Below are 21,756 nucleotides of genomic sequence, written 5' to 3' on the forward strand. Positions count from 1 at the left end.
ATTAACTGACAGCATTTTGTCACATCTTACGTCGTATGTTAGGTAGGTAAGATCTTGCATGTAGGTATTAAGTTTTGTTCTAACTATAGCGCTTATCCAAAACATATTTATAGCAAAACAATTTCTAGAATGTTTCGTTTTGTAGGTACTCCTTACATAATAGATGGACCATCTCTAGCAGTTTTAGTTATTATCAAAATTAAAACTAAGCCCATGACCGACCCCTTAAAATATTTAAAGTACCTACTTATTTCGCGACACTCGAAGCGCATGTAACGTTAGCAATACAGAATCATGACGTCATGTAGTGTTTGTAAAGTGCAGGCTGCAGCGCCGGGCTCAGGTTTCGCGGTAGAGCGAAGGCGCGCGCGACCGCGCAATTTCGTCGCCGCAATGCTGCGCCCCGGCCGATTCGCCGACATCGCGACACCACGAAACTTATAAAAATTGACCCATCAAACAATGAAAGCAACGTTTGTGGTGTATACCTACAACTACTAGGTACTAAACGAATTATGAACGAAGAAGAGTAGGTACCTACATTTGACCACCAGTTTTTATTTCATCAAAATCATATTATTAAATGGGTAACTATCGACGAAATTTTTTACCTTAGCCAGCACGCATCTATGCGCCATATTAGATCTAACATTAAAAGAACCCAAATGCTACTGACTGTCTTAGGAACAATAAAAACATGCCCGTAGCTACCCATTATTAAGCGATACGCCTGTATAATTTATAAAATTGTCAAAAATTATATTCCGGTAGTCGCTGGCCAGTTATAATATTTTTTGTGCGTTACACCCCCGAAACACAAACCGAAAAAAAGTCGAAGCACGCGACACGCGATCTGCGGCGGTCGATAAAAAATATTACATCGATAATCAAATCTCGGCGAGTTCGTTGGATATTAAACGGCTATAAATTATCCTAATAGCTGCAAACTATTATTCCACGAGAAGCGCTCAATAAGAAGCACCTACCTAGAATCATTGTCCAGTTGGGGAACAATGTTTTTTTGTATAAACGCAAATATAGGGTAGCATTTTAAATGGCTGACCACTAAAAATGGGTCCGAAATATTTAGCAGGTAATTATGTCTCAGAAATTACAGTTTAAGTAAACGGTTTCGGACTATAATTTATTTAATAGTTAATTTGTGTCTAGTTTAGGATCTCATTGGTTCCGCTTTTGTTCGATATATATTTTAATGTAGGTACGGTCGGTAGATTAAACTCAGAATTAAAGTAAAAGATTTTTTTACAGGTGGTACAAGAAGTTAAGTCGTGTTTTTTTAGAATAAAAATCCCATGACTCAATGGCTAGATACAAATACTTATGTTTAAGTAGGTACGTATAAAATGATAGTGAAAGATTTTGTAACAATAAATAATCAAAAACTAGTTCAAAAAAGTAAAAACTGAGAAGGAATTTTGAAGGAGGGCCAAACATTGATCCTTGTGGCATACCTGTGAATATTTTAAGATACCAAGTACATGTATTCTTTTTCTTTCACTTATGACATTTATTTATTTGAATAAATAATGATATATCTTAAATATATCACTATAAAAAATCTCCCCCACACTGTAATTCCCGCTTACTTAGGTGTTGTTAAATCAAAAGCTTGAGCCGAAGATATGTTAACTAATAAACCCAAAAGGCAGAAACAAGTTCAATAATAATTAAACAATTTTTCTAGCAGACCTAGAAGGTCCCCCAACTGCCATTTTGGTACTCATACTTTTTTCTGCCTTTCTTTGCCTTTCGTTCTTAAAGTGACATCTTTCATGCAGAGCTAGTTTCCTGTTTTTAAATATATTTTTTATGCAGGTCTTTTTAGTTTTCTTGGTAAAATGAGTACTTAGGCAAGTCCAATTAACATATCACTATTTTAGCACTCGAGTAAAAATCTTTGCCGTACTACTTGCGCCATCTTTGATTCAGAACCAGTACAGAAAGAAAGCGACATCTACATAACAGTGTACGGTTTCCAACACAGATGGCGCTGCTTTCAATTCAAGAACCTTTTCAAAAGAGGGATTCGAAATGATGTGTGCCTTCTCCAATAGATGACGTCAATAAGGTTGATTATTTTAAGATTTGAGTAGAAACGTACTTATTTATTTGGTCTCACAGATGGTGCTTTGTAAGTCGTGCTTTTAATTTTTGGTAGATGGAGTTGACTAGTAGTTGGTGTCGTTGTGTGTTTTATTAAAAGTTCAAGTGGTTCAAGTTGCCAATTTATAGGCACCCCAGTTTCTTCTTAATTATGTTGGAGTTAGTTTTAAGTCTACTCAGACATAATCAAAGTGACTGATTTAAACTTTCCAAAACTTACCTAATAATGACATTCAGTTTGAATATAACAGGGTTGAGCTTGTTAAAGTTCAACTGTAAGTATAAGTAAATGAAGTGCCAAAATAATTAATGCGGGGTTTTAATTTAGGCACCTCACAATTAATCAAAAGCCACAAGAAAGAATGCATGAAATAGGTTCCAGTGTTAGCTATAAATAACACATAAAAGCCTTACCCTTTTTATTTACGACATTGTTAAGTAAGGGTAAAATGGGAAAGCAAACTAATGAGGGATTTCGTAAATTAAGCTACGTTACGTTGTCGTCGATTTCTTAGAACCTTGTTAATTAATGACGCTATGTTACGATATTTATTTATATAGTCATATTTTATGTCCATCAAAACATTTAGGAGGATAATGATGCCGTGGTTAACTAATGTTCAATCGTTATTATACTTGAATACGAGGATGTGTTTCTTTGCTCTGCTACTCTTAAGTAGTAAAACATCTAAGATGACATTTGTAATGCAATTTGATGGTACCTGCTCTTTAGATGGTTAGAGGCTTCTTTTAATCAGGGTGCAGATATTAGCTCGCTAGGGGCGCAAGTGAAACAGCAGGGAACAGCTAGTTGTGCATAAACGAAAGACAGACACGTTTTTCAGGCGGAACAATAATATTTCGGCCGCGCCGTCCTGAAATTGTTTTCAGAGGTCGGACAAAGCGTTATTAGGTTTGCCCGTTGCGAATTTATATGGTAGCTCGTGGCTTGGAAACGTGCCCAGAGCATGACAATCAGCTTGCCCCTATTAAATTTTAAAACAGTTTCGGGAACTGCCTTCATAGTAATTGGGATTCTAGGTACCTACCTATCTGTAGTGCGTGGGTGAAAATAATGTCTAAAATAATAATACCTTAGATCTTAGGTACGTAAGTAATTAATTAATATAATTTGGAACCGACTTTGAAGCTGCTGAAGAGATATTTATTATCAATGCACAGTTATTGCTACCATGGCCAGATTAAATAAATTTCGTCATATTGTCGCGACGCAGTCTCGTCGACTCGTAAATCTATAGGTATTACAGACATAAATCGAGGCACTCATATAACTTAGTATAAATTTTAAGAGCGTATATGACACCATATTGATCAGCTTATTGCCATCCACTGCTGAACTTAGTGAAACTATCCTGGTCTTGGGTAATCCTCATCCACTGCCCTCCACTTTTATCAAATCTTCCGTCAACCATGAAGCAGGAACGTCTCCGATCATGAAAAAGAATTAAGCGTTTACCTACACGGTCTCTATATGCGACATTCCAAAATGCATCTGCAATTTTAATTTCATCATTGTTTTATATAGATATACAGTCCCGATAGCAGATCCTCGTTCTTCAGACCAACCAGTGTTGCTTTAACTCTAAATGAATCGCAAAGATTATAAATTGTTTGCAGTACTGTAACAAGTTTAGCGCGACACCTGATGTTGTTCCATTTAGACGACCGACGGGGGACACCTGAGACCACGCTCGAGAACTTGTCTCTAAGTCAAGATATACTACTAGTTAAGCACCTTTACATTATTCAGAATGTGCAGTAAATATGTCACGGTCCTAAGTTGCGTCTGTGCCGTTAAGGCTTTAACCTGCTGTCTAAATTCAGAATCTGGGACCACTTAGGGCTTAAATAACACCAAATTGCGGATGAGATGAGAATTACTTGTGTATCAAGTCAGTAATACGGTAACTTAGAATATTTGCGTTACGTAGACTTCATGATAAGGAAATTAGGGTAACTCGCAAGAAAACAAGCCGTAAACATGACTTAACGTATTAAAAAAAAATAGGTACCTAGTTATGCAAAGGAAAGAATATGGTTCATTATGAATCAGTGAAGGAACTCAGAAGAGGTGAATAAATTATAGAAGCTATGGCAGGAATAAATATCAAGACGTACGGCGCTCATCGACCCCAATTAAATTTTGGTAAAAGGCAAAAGGATAATAAGAGCTTTTGGAAGCTAGTTACCTATTTCACTTTTGAGCATATATCATGTTAGAAGAGTACCTACTACAAATACGACCTCATTAGGTGTGCAATTTCTATTTACCTCCCTATTTGTACCATTGAGTCGTAACTGGGCATAACTACGGTTTTACCTACATGCGTTTAATCATTTTATTCAAGCATTTGGCCAATCGAGATGAATCTATTTTTTTTTTGAACTTTTTAAGGGAAATTATTCTGTCATACATCATTTTTGCGAAACGTCAACCGTTTACAGAGCGCACGCAGCAGAAGCTCTCAATAAAACAAAAAATCCCCCGATTTTGAAAAACTATTCATTACTGCTCTGCTCATTTTAGTGTTGTGTTAATGTTTAGTTAATTAGTCTTGGTGTGATGATATATAGCGTATAGCCTTTCTTGATAAATGGGCTAACACACAAACTCTTCAGCTTTATTATATTAGTATAGATTCATATTTGAATGCAGGCATGTAAGACAGCACTTCATGGCAGTCGCTTAGAAATAGCCTGTGTAGGCCCTGAGTTTTTTCATGATATAATTTACGCACCGTCCTATTTGCAGGTATAATTCTTACTGTACCCATTATGCTCTGATTCATTCCAACATCGCATCAATCTTATTTACCTGTATATTCTCATATACTCTTCGAGAAAAGCAAAAGGTTACATGAGTTACGGTTTTAATATTTACTAAAAGCACCTCTCTAGGGTCTATACACAAATCAGGAATAATTATAGCGTACCCTTCCACGTAAGCTTATAAAGTATTAACCAGCCTATTGGTTTTGTATAAATAAATATAGCCTCACATTTTACCAACAAGCAGACGTAATCCTCCTTTTAGCTTCGGCGTCCAGTAAATACCTAATGATAAATTTAACCGTAAAGCGCCAAACAATTTATCTTTCAAATTCATCGGCAAAATCTATTATAAGAAATGTCTATTCTTGGCATTTGATTTTTTATTCATTGCTCAGATGTTTCTGTTGATGGATTTTGTGACCTTTCACACTCTCGAACCAGGTAAAAGGGAATTACTTAAAAATGTACATGCTTTGAAAATTAACTTAATACGGCATAGGTATGATACACTTCTATTAATTTAATATGAAAATAGGGGACTAAAATAGAACAAAGGTCACGTAGATACTTTTGTTTACATTGAGGGAAATAAAACAGCTTTTCATTTTATTCCTTTAGCTGGCTTGTCGTCCAAGTGCCATTTGAGCCCCCGTTGAGCTTGCACACACTTCTGAATGTATGTATTAAACTTGAGGGAAAACGTGGCATGAAGAATTTAATTAATGCAGCTTTTATTTAAACTTGTCATGCTATTCTCCACAACTCTATAAATGTACCTACATGTAAAGGTGGTAAGATCAAGTTTAACAAATTGACTAGTTAAATGTTATAAAATAAGAATATGTTTTTGTTTTTTAAGTATGTACCTATTCTCTAAGTAATGTGTGGTAATGTGGTCTCGTATCATATTTTAGTAGCAACACAAAAACAAAACCTAAACAGAATCTCAACTCCATGACGAGTATGAAAATCGCTTTTGATTCATTATTATAGATGAATAATCACATCGATAGACCTTTTACCCAATCAAATGTGATTTTTGCTAGAGACAAATTTTCCCCTACTTAGTGCGGGAACATTCATGTCATCCCACCTGCCAGGAACTACTGAGTTCATTTTGGTTTATCAGAACGTAATATCTCAGCGAGTGTGAAGAAAATTCGATTTTCCCGATATTGATATACGAATCCCAATATTATTTTATGGGCTGTATAGGATGTAATAATAATATGAGCTCTCCTACGATATACTTGAAGGCGTTGTGATAACACGCACATGAAAAACACGAGGTCGGAAGTGAGTCGTTATTGGCGGAGACTATAAATCATTTTGCCTATTGCTCATGTGACATATTGTCTCCTGATATAAGAAAGCTCTGAAGCAAAATAATTGAAAAACTTACTCAGCAAAATTCCAAGTATCATACTCTTGTTTAGCATGAAATTAAGTATCTACCTGTATAGGTGCAACAAAACATCGTAAGTAAATAATATAGTCTGCCCGTTACTTCTGTTATCAGTTTGAACTGCCATCTGAATAAGCGCAAATAAATACTCGTATCTTACTTAGTGCCACTGCAGGTTTGCATACTGCAATGCAGTCTGCAGATTAATATCTACGGAAACGAATGGTTATCAAATAAAACAATCGATTGCAATATCACAATTTAATGGACAATTATTAAAAATACAGAATATTAGCTATATAATATTTTCGTAAATATTTTTTTAATTTATTTTTATTATAAGATATAAAATAAGTTTTTAGAAGTTCGTAAATTCCGATAGCGATATACTTAATTTAATATATTTTGACTAAAGCGCATACTGACTTGTTTATTTTGATTAAATCGTGAGCTCGAACAACTTCATAATAATAACTGACTGCTGACACAGTGAAAATAGCACGGCTGGAAATACATTCAGCTGCCACGCGGAATATAAATCAAAAATGTTACGAGTCAGTAGGCACCTTTAATATGGCGCTTTTATAAATCTCTATAAGTCAACGACACGAGTTATAATATGTAATAAAATATATAGTGATTATAATAAAGTTTAGATTCGATTAGTAAATACGAGGCCTGCCTACTGCAGCGCGCTGAAATCACGAGACTCGTCAGACTAATGCCGAACAGATACACTCCGACTACGTTATACAGTACATTCGATATTCAACAATGTAATGCGTCATTTCTGGTAAAGATAGGTTGGAATGCTTAATAATTGAATATAAAGATATGTATACGAAATCGCTCTACTAATGACTAGAAACACGCTAAGACAGATTATTTTATAATTGCAATTTTAGTAACAAAATATAGATATTATTATTTTATCTATACGTAGCCCTATATAAGAAGAAATTTATAATAATAAGGAACTTTATTTTAATAAGATTTAAATTCCAATCTAATATTGATAGGCGATAATTAGAAAATAGCACGTGACTACGCTACACATAATAAGATATTCATTAGTAATTGTGGCTACTGCGAATACACCAATAAAAAGTTGTAGAGTCATCGGTATCATTGTTCCCATTCGTTAATTGATCGCATCATGAAACCTTCACAATGCACCTAATTATAAGTATTGTTGTTCGTGAAATTGCCGATTATTTCGGTTAACGTACAAAACTTTATATGTCACGTGTTTTACATTGGCACCAATTTATAAATATAATATAATTCATAAGACTCAATAAATAAGAAATTAAAGTATAGACGTACCTACTCTTAATAGATTTGGTAACATTAAAAAAATACAAATGTATGTATGTAATTAACTTAATTTGATAACTAAAACAATTTTCTTCAGTACAAATATCATAGCATGTCATGATTTAATTCACAATTAATCCTAAATCAGCATACGTACAAAAGAGTTTAGTCATAATTCCGAATACAATCGAATATTAACATCAAACATTAGACAAAAACAAATACACAATAATGAATGAAAGTAGTGGAGTAGACAAGGAGTGAGGAAAATGTCGGTGATCATGGATATTCCCGCAGGAGCTGCGGGCGGCGTAATGTACGAGAGTGTTAGATGTCGCTCTCGAGCAGGCCGGGGCGGCGCGGGCGCGGCTCGTCGCAGTCGATGAGCTCGATGTCGTCGAGGCGCGGCGCGGACACGCGGTCGCCCATCAGGTGCGCTTGCCCATTTTTATTACTCTTTACACCTTTACTCTTATCATCATCTTCCAGTTTAAGAATCTCTATTTGAACACCTGTCTCATCTTTATCGACCGCCGTCCTGCTCGGGCGGCGGTCAAGTTCCTGTCAGGTGGCTTGTATCTCCGTCAGCTCGTTGTCTTCGTATTGCAAACTCCTTTCAGCTAGACGGAAGCTCTCCAGAAACTCGTTCAAGTCGACCAAACCGTCTTTGTTGATGTCCATCAGACGACAGATATCGACCAGCTGTTCTTGCGTCATAGGATTCGGCATGTACTTACCAATTAGCTGACAGGCCTCGGAGAATTCTTCAAGTGTAATAAAGCCTGTAATCGAAATTTAAATTAGTAGACTAGTCAAATATTCTCAGTATAAATTAAAACAGAATCACTTCTGTTTACCTGAATTATCTTTGTCCAATATTTTGAAAATGGCTTCCAGACTGCTTTTATTTTTGTATAGAGTTTCGACGACATTGGAGGAGTCAGTTTTACGACCAATTTTCTGAAAAGGAAATTCAATAATGTAACATTAGGATTGTTAATGCGACACTGATGTTCGTAAAAGCCGATGGCTTTGTTTGGAATACTATGTTATCATCTTACATATTAAGGATAAAGCTTTTTTTATATATTCATCATTATTCCAATGAGGATATTTCTTTATGGGGAAGTAAGGAAAGTCGTTAGTGTTTACGTAGTCTTATGAATGTAAGTACAAGAGTTGAAACTCATCCATGTGACAGATGACATACTATGGCATGTCCAATCTTGGCAGTAGTATAACAATGTGACGATCGACACTCACGCTGGTATTCAAGTCGAAGGTGTCCATGTACCGCACGCGGCGCGTGTCGGGGTCGGTGCGCACCAGCTTGTCCTTCAGCATTCTCCAGGGAAGCCCCAAATGCGTGGTTTCTTCCATCGCTTGGCACCAATCACTAATCGATATGTAACCTACAAACACATCACTATTATCAAGATGCCTACATGCAGTATCTATGTCAGAAATACCAACCAGCTATTACTGTCGTCATAATTATTTCTGTTATTTGGAACGTGATTATAAATTGCAATTGTATTTAATTAGCTTCCGCTAGCAGTTCCAACCGCGTCCCACATGAAATTCCTGGGATTATCACGTTCAAGAAAACAAAGAAAACCGCTTTAAACTAAGTACAGATTATAGACACTTGGCACAATATTTCTTCAGATATTCAAATGCTTATATGAATCAAATGTTACGAACCACTTTGATCAAGATCCAAGCTGCGGAAGGTCGCCTCCAAGGACCTTCGGACCAACATGATCTGGTTGTGTAGTTCCCTCATGGCGGAGGACTCGACCAGGCCCACTCGCTGACGGAAGGTGAGGCGGCGAGTGCGGGACACAGCGGCCGTGTACTGCACGAACTGACGTTCCAAAGAGTTGCCACATAGCTTCAGGTAAGCCCCCTTGTTAGACCCCAACTCGTAGTAGTTCGATGCAGAGAAGATTGTTATCACCTGTCACAAGGGACTCTTAATAATATTACTTCCATTATGACCTTGAACCTGTGTCATAATTACAGTTAATTATAATAAAAACGTTACAAATTATATTGCATTAAAACTGTATACCTCCCCCGATACCATCTACATAATCGAATTGAAATAATGCTCAGTAATTAACGTGTCTACACATAATAACTGTAATTACTATGACAGCATACTAGAAGCAAACTCATATTTTATACCGTACCCAGTTATAACTAGGGGTGGGCTAAATATTGTTTCTGCCGAATACAAATATTAGGCGGAATATGCGGCATAAATTGGCGTGGTTTATCGAGCCTATCAAGTTTATACATATATGCAGTAATCATGCGGAGTGGCGCCGTACCCTTCCGCTTTTAGCACGACCCTTCTTTAGTTCTTAGTTTTCTTTGCAGTCCTGCTAAAATCTAAATAAATAGACAATTTTTTAAAGCCGTACACATGGAATTGTTACCACTTATATTTTTATTCTAACTTTTCATGCCACTACAAATGCAGTCAAATTAAAGTGTGAGCTGGAACACATGTTGTTTTAAAAAAATAACAATTTCTGCACGTGTAAACTTGCTCAAACAAAAACTGTTATAACGTTACAGACACGGGATATCAAAGTAGATGAAGTTTTGCGTTGGCTGGATCTACAAAATAATAAAGCAAGAATAACGGGCTAACTTGATGAAATTCAAGCATCGTGTGGCTGAAGAATGAAATGAAGTCGCTACTTAAATATGCAAATGTAAGCTCTGCCAATTTCATTTAGTTAAAGTAGTATAAGAAATGTCATCCCAAACCAAACACTTAGCAGTAACAATTTGATCGGATTTTTTTAGGAAAATATTAACAATCTTCTTTTTGGATTTCGAAAAAATCTTTATAATAAGTAAAATGTGCATACAAAGACAAAACCAGCAAAAGTTGCAATATTCGAATACCATTCGAATTCTATACAGGTTTTATAAAAAGTTCGAAGGAAACTGAAATTGGTTTTTAATGATCAAAAGGTCTCGAGTATAATAACGCCGTAAAGAAAACTCTTTTGAGATAATGAAACCAATTTTGACAGTTTATAAACTCAATTTTCGCAATTAATTACCCACTTATAAAAATCTGCCCATGATGGAATTAAAAGGCTGGGCTATTTTCCTTTAATTTTTGTTCAGTAAACACGAATTTCAGAACAACTTGGGAAACTGTTTAGAGATTTAGGTAACGATAAAAAATATTTTTAACCATAACCATAAACATTCTGAAGGAAAATATTTTTAACCATATTAACTTACGTTCCCATTATGTAGTAGCTCGTATCCACCAGGCTTGCACTCATGGCTTCTGATGAGGAAACTTAGTTTGTTCTTCTGCAGGAAATTGGCCGTAACGTCTGGACCGAAGTATGTGCCAGCACCGCGAAGAGCATTCGCCACACAACCGCCTGTGCATTGTGGATCCGACCAGAGGATGTCGAAGACCTAAAAACATAAAGATAGTTTTATCGCGTGGCCTGTAATTTTCTCAAGTATCAGTGTACACACGCTATACGTCTGCAATGCCTGTTTCCTTAGTGCCCACATTAGATCAGTCTTTGATCTGGACTACAACCGCTGTTATCTTCGTTCCGTGTTTCAATTCTAAAATAAAAACAAACAAGCAGAAAACCACTCAGAAAACCATTTCCGCAAGAAACGTCTTCAATTTATTTAAATTAAATAACTCAAATGAAAAAACCGCGCGCTACACGCATTCGCTTTCAATCAAACTCACACGACATACATTTTATTGTATCGATCGTTAATAAATAGCGTCGTGGTTTCCCGATAATCAATGCGGTGTGAATAAGCTTTGCCCTGTCACCCACGGATTGTGGACGTATGTACCTAACTACGTAAGTTTTAGTTTAATTAATTATTACTTCGGTTTCTATTTTGGTTAGCTGTTCAGAAAATTTTGTTTCTATTTTTATTGTCTTGTTTACTTTTCCCATCCTTAGTATGGTCGTGCTGTGAATTCTACTAGGAAAACGTTACCAGAGTTCGTATAATATAGACAGTATCTTTGTACGAAGAAAAACGAAATAACTTGAGGTTTGACACCTTTTAACACTCTTTGTTGTCTGAACCTTTATATTTTTGCAGACGCCATTTTTAATTATTACTATCGAAACTAACTCTCTAATCTGCTAATTTGCAAGTCTATGAAATTTAAATCGCTGAGCTGACGTATTAAAAAGATAATAAAGAAGATAAACTGAAATTAGGAGTTAGAAGAACAGAGTAGGCATGAGATTGGTCCGCAGAAATTAGTTACATACGCTTTTATCATAAATCTTGTCTCGTGTTGTCACATTTTTTTATTACGGACCAAAAGTCAATTGGTCTATCTATAAATTACTCGGGAAAGCCCATCGTAATAAAAATATCGAAGTACTAAATAGTAATCGGTCATCGACATGTCACCATCGGAATTAATGGGAACAATCAATGTTCGTCTTAGGTCGGTCGAATGAAGGTTTAAGTATTAATTAACATCCACCACAGTGTGGATCAACGGGTGTTCAATGAATGAACCAATACATTTATTATTGGTCGGAATTTCTGTTTCTCTGAAGTGGTTATTATTTATTGATAACACGATTTCTTCGTACTTCCGCAGTGAGTCATTTGCCCTATTTGTATCACTTTCACGATTAATGGAATCTTTGATCAAATATATTTTCTCAATTGTTCAAGCTGGTTGTTAAGATTAAAGTCAATATGGTAAAAATATAAGTTCGTATAATGGCAAATTAAACAGTCACCTTGTAGAGTTAAAAAAAACGTAGGTACTATTCAGTGGTAAGAAGCAATTTTATAAAAGGTGTTACTGTAACTTCTGCGGAGTCACCTCAGTTAATTAACATGAGTAGTTTTATTCGCCGTCGTGTAGCCGATGTATGGTGCAAATAACCGTCAAGTCCTATCTGTGTCGCCGCCGAGGATTGAATGCACGCCAATCAATGTCCTTCGTACCACGCCGAGAGCTTCTATCAAGCTTAAGGTAATTCGTTACCGTGGTTTGATTCATTCGGATTTGGGCGATGATTAGTGTAAATGAATTCGAGCTTAATTAGCGTAAATGTAAAATGATTAGTCTTAAAATTAATTGTCCTTTGAAATCTTTAATTTTGACGTTGCCAAAAAGCGAAGAGTATCTATATTGAGTTAATTAAGGCATATTTGTGTCTAAAATTGAGAACGAATCACGGAGTTGCGGGTTCTAAACTTCATCACAAGCGCAAAGCGATGACCAATTTCCCCGTAGTTTCCGCGAGTGGCGATACTTAAATAAACGTCCGGTGCACAATATTATGTCAACGCGCTGCCAACCAGTGAGGTAGGTAGGGTAGCTTAAAGTTATTACCATGATTTTATTAAAAAGTTTTTCATTTTCGACCCCAGGTTGACAAAAAAGGTTGCTTCATTTCCTAATAGGTAATACTTTAATAACATAACTTATAGATACACAATTTAGCGTAAATACTTAACCTCTATTTTAGCCGCTCTTTATGTTTAATGTTGTTCTATAAATATTTGATGATGATGTAGATTTAACCGATAAAACATCCACATGATCCACACATACACTAATGGCAGACCATTACCAGTTTTTATATTAGTTATTGGATATAAAGTTGACATTTCTATCTTTTTTCGTAGCGGTAATTGAGTTATAAAATATGTATGAAGAATCTTTGAAATTAATAAAATGTTATTTGAAGAGCTATACAGAACTAGTATGGATTCACTGTTTTGTGTTTATAAATATTCCTATAAAGTAAAACATTGTGAAATATTTATAAATGAAATTCATGCCGACTTCCTTGGATTATTCCTCCATTTTATTGAATTGCAAAAGAGATTCATATTACAGTAATAACGTGAACACGTTCAAATTGAATTTTATGTTTAAAAAAAACTTGTTTTATGAGTGGATATATTAAACACTACTTAACTTCACCGCATAATTATCAAACATTCATAAATATTTACATTTCATTCGTACCAAAGTTTTCAGTTTATATTTCCACTAAATCGTCCACATTGCAGGCAGTTAACTTTTGTGGAGCAATACTGCGACTACATGATACTGTTAATGAATGTATAAGTATATGCGGGTATGGTGAATGATGATAAAACCTAATAGGACCTAAAAATGTTTTAATTAGCATCTTGAATGAATAAAAAAAATTCAAAACTCCAATTGCTCAGAAATTAAGAAAGCATTGTTTTTCGATACAACTGCTTGTATACTGCTACGTGCTACATTTGGATCGACGCCGATGTCACGAAAGACCTTTGAGACGAAATATAAAGGTCAGTTTTGAAAGGTCGAAACTATTTAATCACATAAGATCAGAATGCCAATCCTGAAAGTCAATACTCTTAAAAAAGAGTTCGTCTTCAGTTCCGATCTCGTTTCAATCTCATTATGCTCCTTCACTTTAGACTTACTACCGAACATTCATGCGAATTCAAATTGAAATCTGAGAAAATATATGTATATTATAAATTTTTTTTGTTGGCCCTACAACCCAACAAACAAGCTACTCTTATAAAATTATATGTTTAAGGTCTAATTTCTTATAGTTGCTTTAAAATCGCTTTCATTATGTCAATGTTCCTTATTATGGCACAATATAAGAAGATTTGGCTAATATTACCTTTACTCTTATAATTTGGTTGGGTTAACCATAAAAAGTCCAAATTACATGATTATAATAAGGATTGAAAATGTGTTATCCTCATAAGCGCATTTACAATGCTTTGAAGCCTTAAGTATAATATTCAAAACCTTATAAAGGCTTTTCATTTGGCTAACTGTTCTTATAATAGTAATGCATAAGCTAACTATGATACTTTTAAACTCATAGGAGCATTTCATAGGATGTCTACCCAACAAACAATATTCTGCATTTTATAAGTCTTTACAAGAATGAACGCAATCCATAATCACTTACATAGTCATTGTGATAATACCTAAAATGTAATATAGCTAATATTAATAGATACAGCTACGGAATGATGAAAGGAACCCTAACGGTAGATAAAATGGCAACAGCAGATGGAATAAATGTTGCCATTACAGAGCTTATAATCTTATAGATTTCTAATAGACGTTATGAGAATGATATTACCCTTGTAAAAGCTTTATAAAAAACATGCCTTAATAATTATTCACATTTTTACGTCAAAACTACTAAAATTCAAGGGCGCGTTGATATAATTACACTTTTTGTACCACATTTTATCATACGTTTGAATTCCCACACAGTTTTCTCAATAAACAAGCACAATACACTCTCGGATTCAGGTAAACTAAAAAAAAATGAAATTAATCATGGTTCTTGTTTTCTTTAAAATACTCGTTGACGCTGCCAAACTGTGAAAAATCACTCAACAAAACACTTGTTGCAGAATCTCAAACACTGATTTTAAGGCGAATAGCTTTAAAATAGAATTTGTCTTGCTGCTATAAGTTTTACTCCCTTATTGCTCGCCATTATAAAACATGTATAAGGTTGGTTGGCTTTTTAAGAGCAAATTCTTTTGCTTTTATTAGTTTGACTCCCTTATCGCTTGCTATAATAAAGTATATATAAGAAAAAGAAGCTGACAATAAAGCAAATATAAGGGGGGTTTGAGGTTATTGTCCTTGTAATTTGTGCCCAAACGCACCCTTATTAGCGTTAATACGGCTCTTATAAGAAATTTATTTTTGGCATTTTTAGCCACTATGAGAGGATTTTTTGTTTGTTGGGAAGGCCATCAAAAGCACCAAACGGCCACCAAGCCAGTCCAGTGGGTGGGTTCGATTCCAGGTCAGCCCAGTGCCAATGTAACTTTTCTACTATAAGTTATTGAATACCACTGAATACCAGTGACTGTGTAAAGGTAAGAAAAACATCTTGACGAAACCTGGACTTTTAATACTAAAATCATCAACCCGCCTTGAGCTAGCATGTTAGTTATCTATCATTCCTTCCCTGTACGAGAAGAGTTAATTTTACATATGCTTACAGGTTATTTATGTACTTGTGTAACCATCAAAATGGAGATATTTTATCAACATCAGACTTGATAGATGTCGTCGTCTAAATCAATAATAGTTTACAGAAAATTCCATTACCTCCACACTATTCGAGACAATATTCGCGGCAACCATTAACAAAATGAAGATTAATGCTCAGAGTTCGTCGATAAATATCTGAGTGAATATTCAAGCTTCCACGTACGCGAATATTTTATAGTTCGAATGTCTTAAATTTTCTTGGGATCCAAAACTAGTGTCGTGAAGGAAATGGTATAATTTCGTATACCGTGGGCCTCTAAATCAGTAGGGATTTAAACCTCTATAAAGTTAATAGTGGGCCGAGGTAGGCTGCCGTTCTTGTTACAGCTGTTTTGTCAACTATACACTTTAATCAATTTCTGGCTGGCGACCTAAATACCTGGGACTAGGAAACCCAATTTAATAGTGAAGTAGGTATGCACCGCCCTGATTGTTTAAATCTGGATCATGGAGAGAAGTTTAATGACTTGCCTGTCGTTTTAACGCTCCTCCTCTGCACGTTTTATGATAGTCGTTCCCGGAAATTATATCGTCGATTTTAAAATCCACCACGCCATAAAATATTGTGAAGATTTTATGTTTGTATATTTTTATAAAAGGTTTGAGAAATTGTGGTAGGTTATGTTGAGGCCAAATATACGTAACATTAACATTACCACATTTTGTGAATCAGAGGTTTGAGTTTCTAGCAAGTAGTGGCAAACTTACTTGTGAGCATTTTCATAACAGAATTAATATAGGGATAGTGTGAGTGTGCTTGTTAGGACTTCTTCGGCTGAACAAATATTGATAAATTCAGTGATATACTTTTAAATGATATACTCCTATTTAAACACATATAGATTGTGAACTTAATATTGTATATGATACTTTACTAATATATGATACATAATATACCCTGTAAAAATTACGTAAGTACCACGGACTAACCACGTAAAGGCAATAACAGAACCTCTCCCTACCTACTTCTAAATTAATGATCTAAAAGAAATGCTGAATAGGTTTATATTATCCGTTGAGCAACCAATTAAGCCGTATTTGCGTAGTAGGCACTTCAGTTTACTTCACGTTTTATTTTCTTTTTTATTTGCATTCCCCCTCTTGAAAACTCGCCTGGAAAAGTATAACAACCCAAACAAACAACTTTTACAACTACAAGTTGCGAAAATAGCAATAACAGTAAACATAAAATTCACAAGCCTTTTTAATTAAAAATATAGAATTGTGAAACTCTGGATTTGATCCAAAATTGCTTTTGAATCAAACCTTCTTTAGCTTTTGCCGATGTTTCTCTTTATTTACTTCACAAAACTCGGAGACATCTTTCAAAAGGGCCTCAGGGGATATTTCTTCACATATTACTTATGAAAAACGAACAACTTGTACTAACATTTAAGTTGGATAAAGTTACAGATACAATCAAATTAGGCATAAAGACTATAAAAATAAACAACAACGATAACAAATGATTTCATAAAAAATAACGACAACAAGCAAAACTTTCCCCATTATTCTGATTGAACTGAAAAGGCATATAAATACAATAGTCGCCGACAAATCAATTGCAAGGAATTGTGTTATTCTTCAAACTAAAGAAAGTTAAATATAAACCAATGTTATACTAGGAAAGTGGTGCTAATGAATTAATTAAAAGTCGGTAACCTTCACACACGCATTTCATTAACATGGAAGTAATAATTGGTCTATTCGTAGACTAGTGCACACCTTTAACTTTACTCGGAATGCTTCCAATTAGTCGCTAAAACCATAATAGGAGTGGATAGTAAAAAAGTAGCTTGAATAGTGTCAAGTAGGTAAGTTTTATTTAAAACGAGCGGCTTCGAACATAATTATTTCTGATCAAAGATACATTTATTTAAATGCAGTCAACAAAGACAAAATTAACGTATTTACGGTGAATAATCTCAACAACATTCTTAGCGAAAAGTACTGCCTTACAAGTTTATAAATATTTGGGAGTAAACTAATAAAAAATATTGTCTAATGATCGTATACATAGGTATTTTGAAAATGCTCTAATTCTAACATCTAACGAGTCTGTGCTTTATTACTTGATGGCTCGCAGTTCATTAAACAAGCTTTACAGCGAAACGATCGTATTTATTACACGACTGCGCTGAATAAAGTGCTGAATCGGTAAAAATAAAAACAAAACAGGACTATCAACTATCGCAGTAAAATGTACCCATAGGAAAATAAAAATAATTACTACTCGTTCCATTGAAAGGGTGCACAGCGTGAATTGATTTGCGCATTGAGGTCGTAGTAATTAATAGATTGAGATGTAATTACCTTTTAATTAGCTAACATCCTAGTGGCAACTAATAGTTATCTTTGGTAAGCTGATCAGTAGTTAATTAAATATTATTATTCCAGATTACTTCAGGGGGATGAATACACATAGAAAGCATACAAGTTTTTACTACCACACTTTTCCTTTTTACTTACATGTCAACACAACGGCTAGGGATATGCAGCATATCATAGACTAGAGATTTTCTTTAAAATCATTCATTAACTTCGTAGAACTACCCGGAAAAGTCAAAGCCTAAGCCTTTACCTAAACCGAAACTTTCGCATATTTTATAACATTGTAAGGATACTTAATTAAAATGTAGATCCATTTAATATTATTAAGATGCAACGTACATAATTTATTCTAAATACGTGAGCATCGTTCATTGATTTGCTAGAAACATTCGAAATAGATCAAACAAGTAGCAGATTGCAGCGTTAGTTTGCATTGTTAAAAGGATTATACTCGAGCATCGGAATATACCACCTACACGCAAAGCGCCTGTTCTGCCATACCAGATTTATTTTATATCAGTTCTATAAAGTTTCTAGCCAGAATACCTAATGCTTATACGAATCAAGAGAATTTGTCTTTTATAGAGGTAATATGGATTGAATTTTACCTCTTCAGTCAAAAATGAAACTAAATGAAACAAATAACAAGAAATCTTTCCGCATTATGATTATTAAATATCACTACAATTTATGATGTCTTTGAATATAAATTCGTTAATAAAATAATATATTCGTTTTTCAGCAAATCTAAACGGCATAACAAGTTTATTAAAAATACTCTGGCTTTATTACGACATTGAGTGACACGCATAATTTGAATAGGTTACAGTTTGACACCAGTATTACCTAAATTGTATTTTTAACCTTACATAAAAAAATCCTACACAATATGAAATACCTACCTGTTCGTTAGAAAATCTGTGTGTCATTCCGACGTATATAACATTCATTGTTCTGGGGTTCCCGGTCGGAGCGTTAAACGCCTGAACATTGTTAAAGCTGGGCCCCGATTCTCCTAAGTTAATAATGTCAAAATCGAATAGAAATCGAATCGCAATATGATCGTAATAGCAGTTTTAACCATATCGGGCATTCTGCTACTAATAAAAGACCAATCGAATTCGATTGACATTTGATTGGTGTGCGATTGGTCTGCTATTTTGATTATTTTGGTCTATACGGTAGTTTGCTGTACAATCATTTTGCAATCGTAAATCATTTGCAAACAAAATGATTCATTATTGAATGACAGAAAAGGATAAAAACGTTTATTTCAGAGAAAAAATAGCGGAATGCCACATACGCTTCAATCGTAATCGAGTCGGGATTGGATATCAGTCGAATCGAGTCGAACGTCAATCGAATGGCGCTTAAGTAAAATTAGGAGAATCGGGCCCCTGTTCGAGAAAATAATAATGAATTGTACTTTGAAATATTGTCGTCTCCGCTTATTAATTGCTCGTTAGTTGCGTTTGTAAAAGATGAATATTGCGAGATTGCGTCAAAACGTTCAATCGTACAAAGTGAAACTTACGTAAATTGTAAAAACCATCCTTTTGGGACAGAACTTCATAAAGCGGTCGCGAAACATACCCAAGTTTATCTCGTGCCAATGCGCGGGGGTCCGACCCGGGCAAATTGTATTACGACAAGGATGGCGGTGACTGAAATTGCTTTCAAGCGAAAGAAATAAGATAAGATCATAGATGTATCTAATAGGGGAGACAAAGCCACTCAATATAAGGTTTGTGACATTTAAACGAATTTTATCTCTGCACATGATCGACGATAAAGCTCAAAATGTTTCATCACAGAAAATTATATTTTCTAATTTAATATAAATGAATAGAACCCTGCAAAGCCACAGATTAAAGACCAGTTGTAATATTGAATTTCATTTTGTGAATTTTACGATGCGGTAGACCGACAGAGCCTGAATTGGGTCGTTTTACCGCCAGATCTATCTTAATCATCCTTTTACTGGTGCATAAATAATTCTGAATGAAAATGTGTACCTATTAGAGAGGGTTGGCTGTTCAGATCTTTTACGTTTGTCAAATATGATTTGCTTCAAGTAGTCAATTACCTCGTACAATCTAAGCATGAGTATGTACCTATACCTACGTACTCAAAATATAAGTTAGTTACTAATGCCAAATTTAGCCTGCTACACGTGCACTAATATTAGATTATAATATGAACATTTAGATTATTCCAAGATTTCGCACTTTGGCCGTGAACTAAAAGTAATTAATTTACTGGCGAAACAAATATAATTTATTTGCCAACTCATGAAGAATATCGATTTAAATCTATTTTTTGAAAATAAGTACTATGATGACCTAAATTCATCTGCAGTAAACACCCATAATAAATAATATATCAATCCTAAGGCCCTAACTAATCAATTATTGAATTCCATTGAATTTTACTGTACCTACAGAAGGAGAAAGGCCGAACAAGCTTAAGTAAACGGTAACGTTTATCACAAAAGTGAGTAGGGATTGACACTTCATGCAAACAAACTTTTGTTTACACTTACATTATTAATAAAAGATTAATTACACGAAACCTCCGCTCGTGAATAGAACCTCATTACGTACGTAACACCTGAAAGAGCGACCTTCGCCCTTTCCCCTCACTAAATATGAAACGGAACCATTTATAATTTGTTAAGTACTGCTCTTTCATACTCTGAAACCTCGTAGCTTTTCCTAGCAAATGTTTTAAACTCGCCACGAAACCGAAGCACGAATCACAATAAAAGTGGAAAGTTCATATATTTTACAATAACTCATAATACCCTGAACGTGATTCAACGTTCTAAAGATAGTTGAAAGCAAAGTTTTGATTAGTTGCTGAATGTTGGATTAGTCCGCGATGTAGAATAGACGTTGAACTGGAAAATGTTGGGGCGTCCCCGAGCCAGGTGCACGAATTAGCCTCAACAATTCATTCAATAGAAATTGCTTTTCAATAGAATATTGTTTATGGAAACGGTATTGATCGCATTCAATATTATAATGATCATGTATATTAGGCATTCAAATATTCTGTATGCAGAGTTTCATTCATCACATTCATAGATCAAAGAAATTGGCAACGACTCGACGCATCTCCATCGGAAGATAAAAACTCGTGATGCCAAGAAGCCGGCAATGAAACGATCGATAACCTTTAGATTGAATCGTGAATGATTGATTACAAACGACTAACCTGCTTCCACTCCACTTTGTCTATAGTTTCGCCGGCTGTCGCCGAGCCCTCGGTCACTGGTGGCCGGAGTAGAGACACGTACTGGAATAAAGTTTGGCAGGTTCACTATTTTGTTTATTGCGAGTTTGCAAACATAACAAAACCTTGTAATGTTTCGTAAAGGACATTGAAACAAAACAAGGTCGTTGAAAAGCTAAGGACATTAAAGGGAATAAGTACCTACCTGTTTAATATTTCATAGTAAAATTACAATTACTATAATATTACATTGACATACCTTATCTCGTTCGAGGCTTCGTATCATGTCGAGATCGGTTGTGTCAGATATCCCGCCGTGAACTACGAACACTCGATTGTTGATGATGGTGCCCAGGGGAAGCCAACGATATACTCCTTCAATCAGCTTCAGCAACCGCTCTGAATTATGCTGGTTTAAACAAAAACACATTTTCCTACATTCATATTTTTAAGACATAAC

At 35.0% G+C, this 21,756-nt stretch overlaps 1 protein-coding gene across 1 annotated transcript in view; it reads right to left on the minus strand.

The window, feature by feature from the left end:
* Positions 1-6,568: 6,568 nt before the first annotated feature.
* The window catches only part of Rdgc (retinal degeneration C), a 67,019-nt gene continuing 51,831 nt past the window's right edge, over positions 6,569-21,756 (minus strand). The window contains exons 9-15 of the mRNA XM_021328912.3: positions 21,556-21,705; positions 21,279-21,359; positions 10,910-11,095; positions 9,344-9,599; positions 8,903-9,051; positions 8,497-8,599; positions 6,569-8,421 (exon numbers count right to left, since the gene is read on the minus strand). Coding sequence (XP_021184587.1) covers positions 8,204-8,421; positions 8,497-8,599; positions 8,903-9,051; positions 9,344-9,599; positions 10,910-11,095; positions 21,279-21,359; positions 21,556-21,705 — 1,143 coding nt within the window. The 3' untranslated portion in view covers positions 6,569-8,203. The remainder of the gene's footprint in view (positions 8,422-8,496; positions 8,600-8,902; positions 9,052-9,343; positions 9,600-10,909; positions 11,096-21,278; positions 21,360-21,555; positions 21,706-21,756) is intronic.

The sequence above is a fragment of the Helicoverpa armigera genome, chromosome 10 (genome assembly GCF_030705265.1).
Source record: "Helicoverpa armigera isolate CAAS_96S chromosome 10, ASM3070526v1, whole genome shotgun sequence".
In the NCBI taxonomy this organism is placed as follows: Eukaryota; Metazoa; Arthropoda; class Insecta; order Lepidoptera; family Noctuidae; genus Helicoverpa; species Helicoverpa armigera.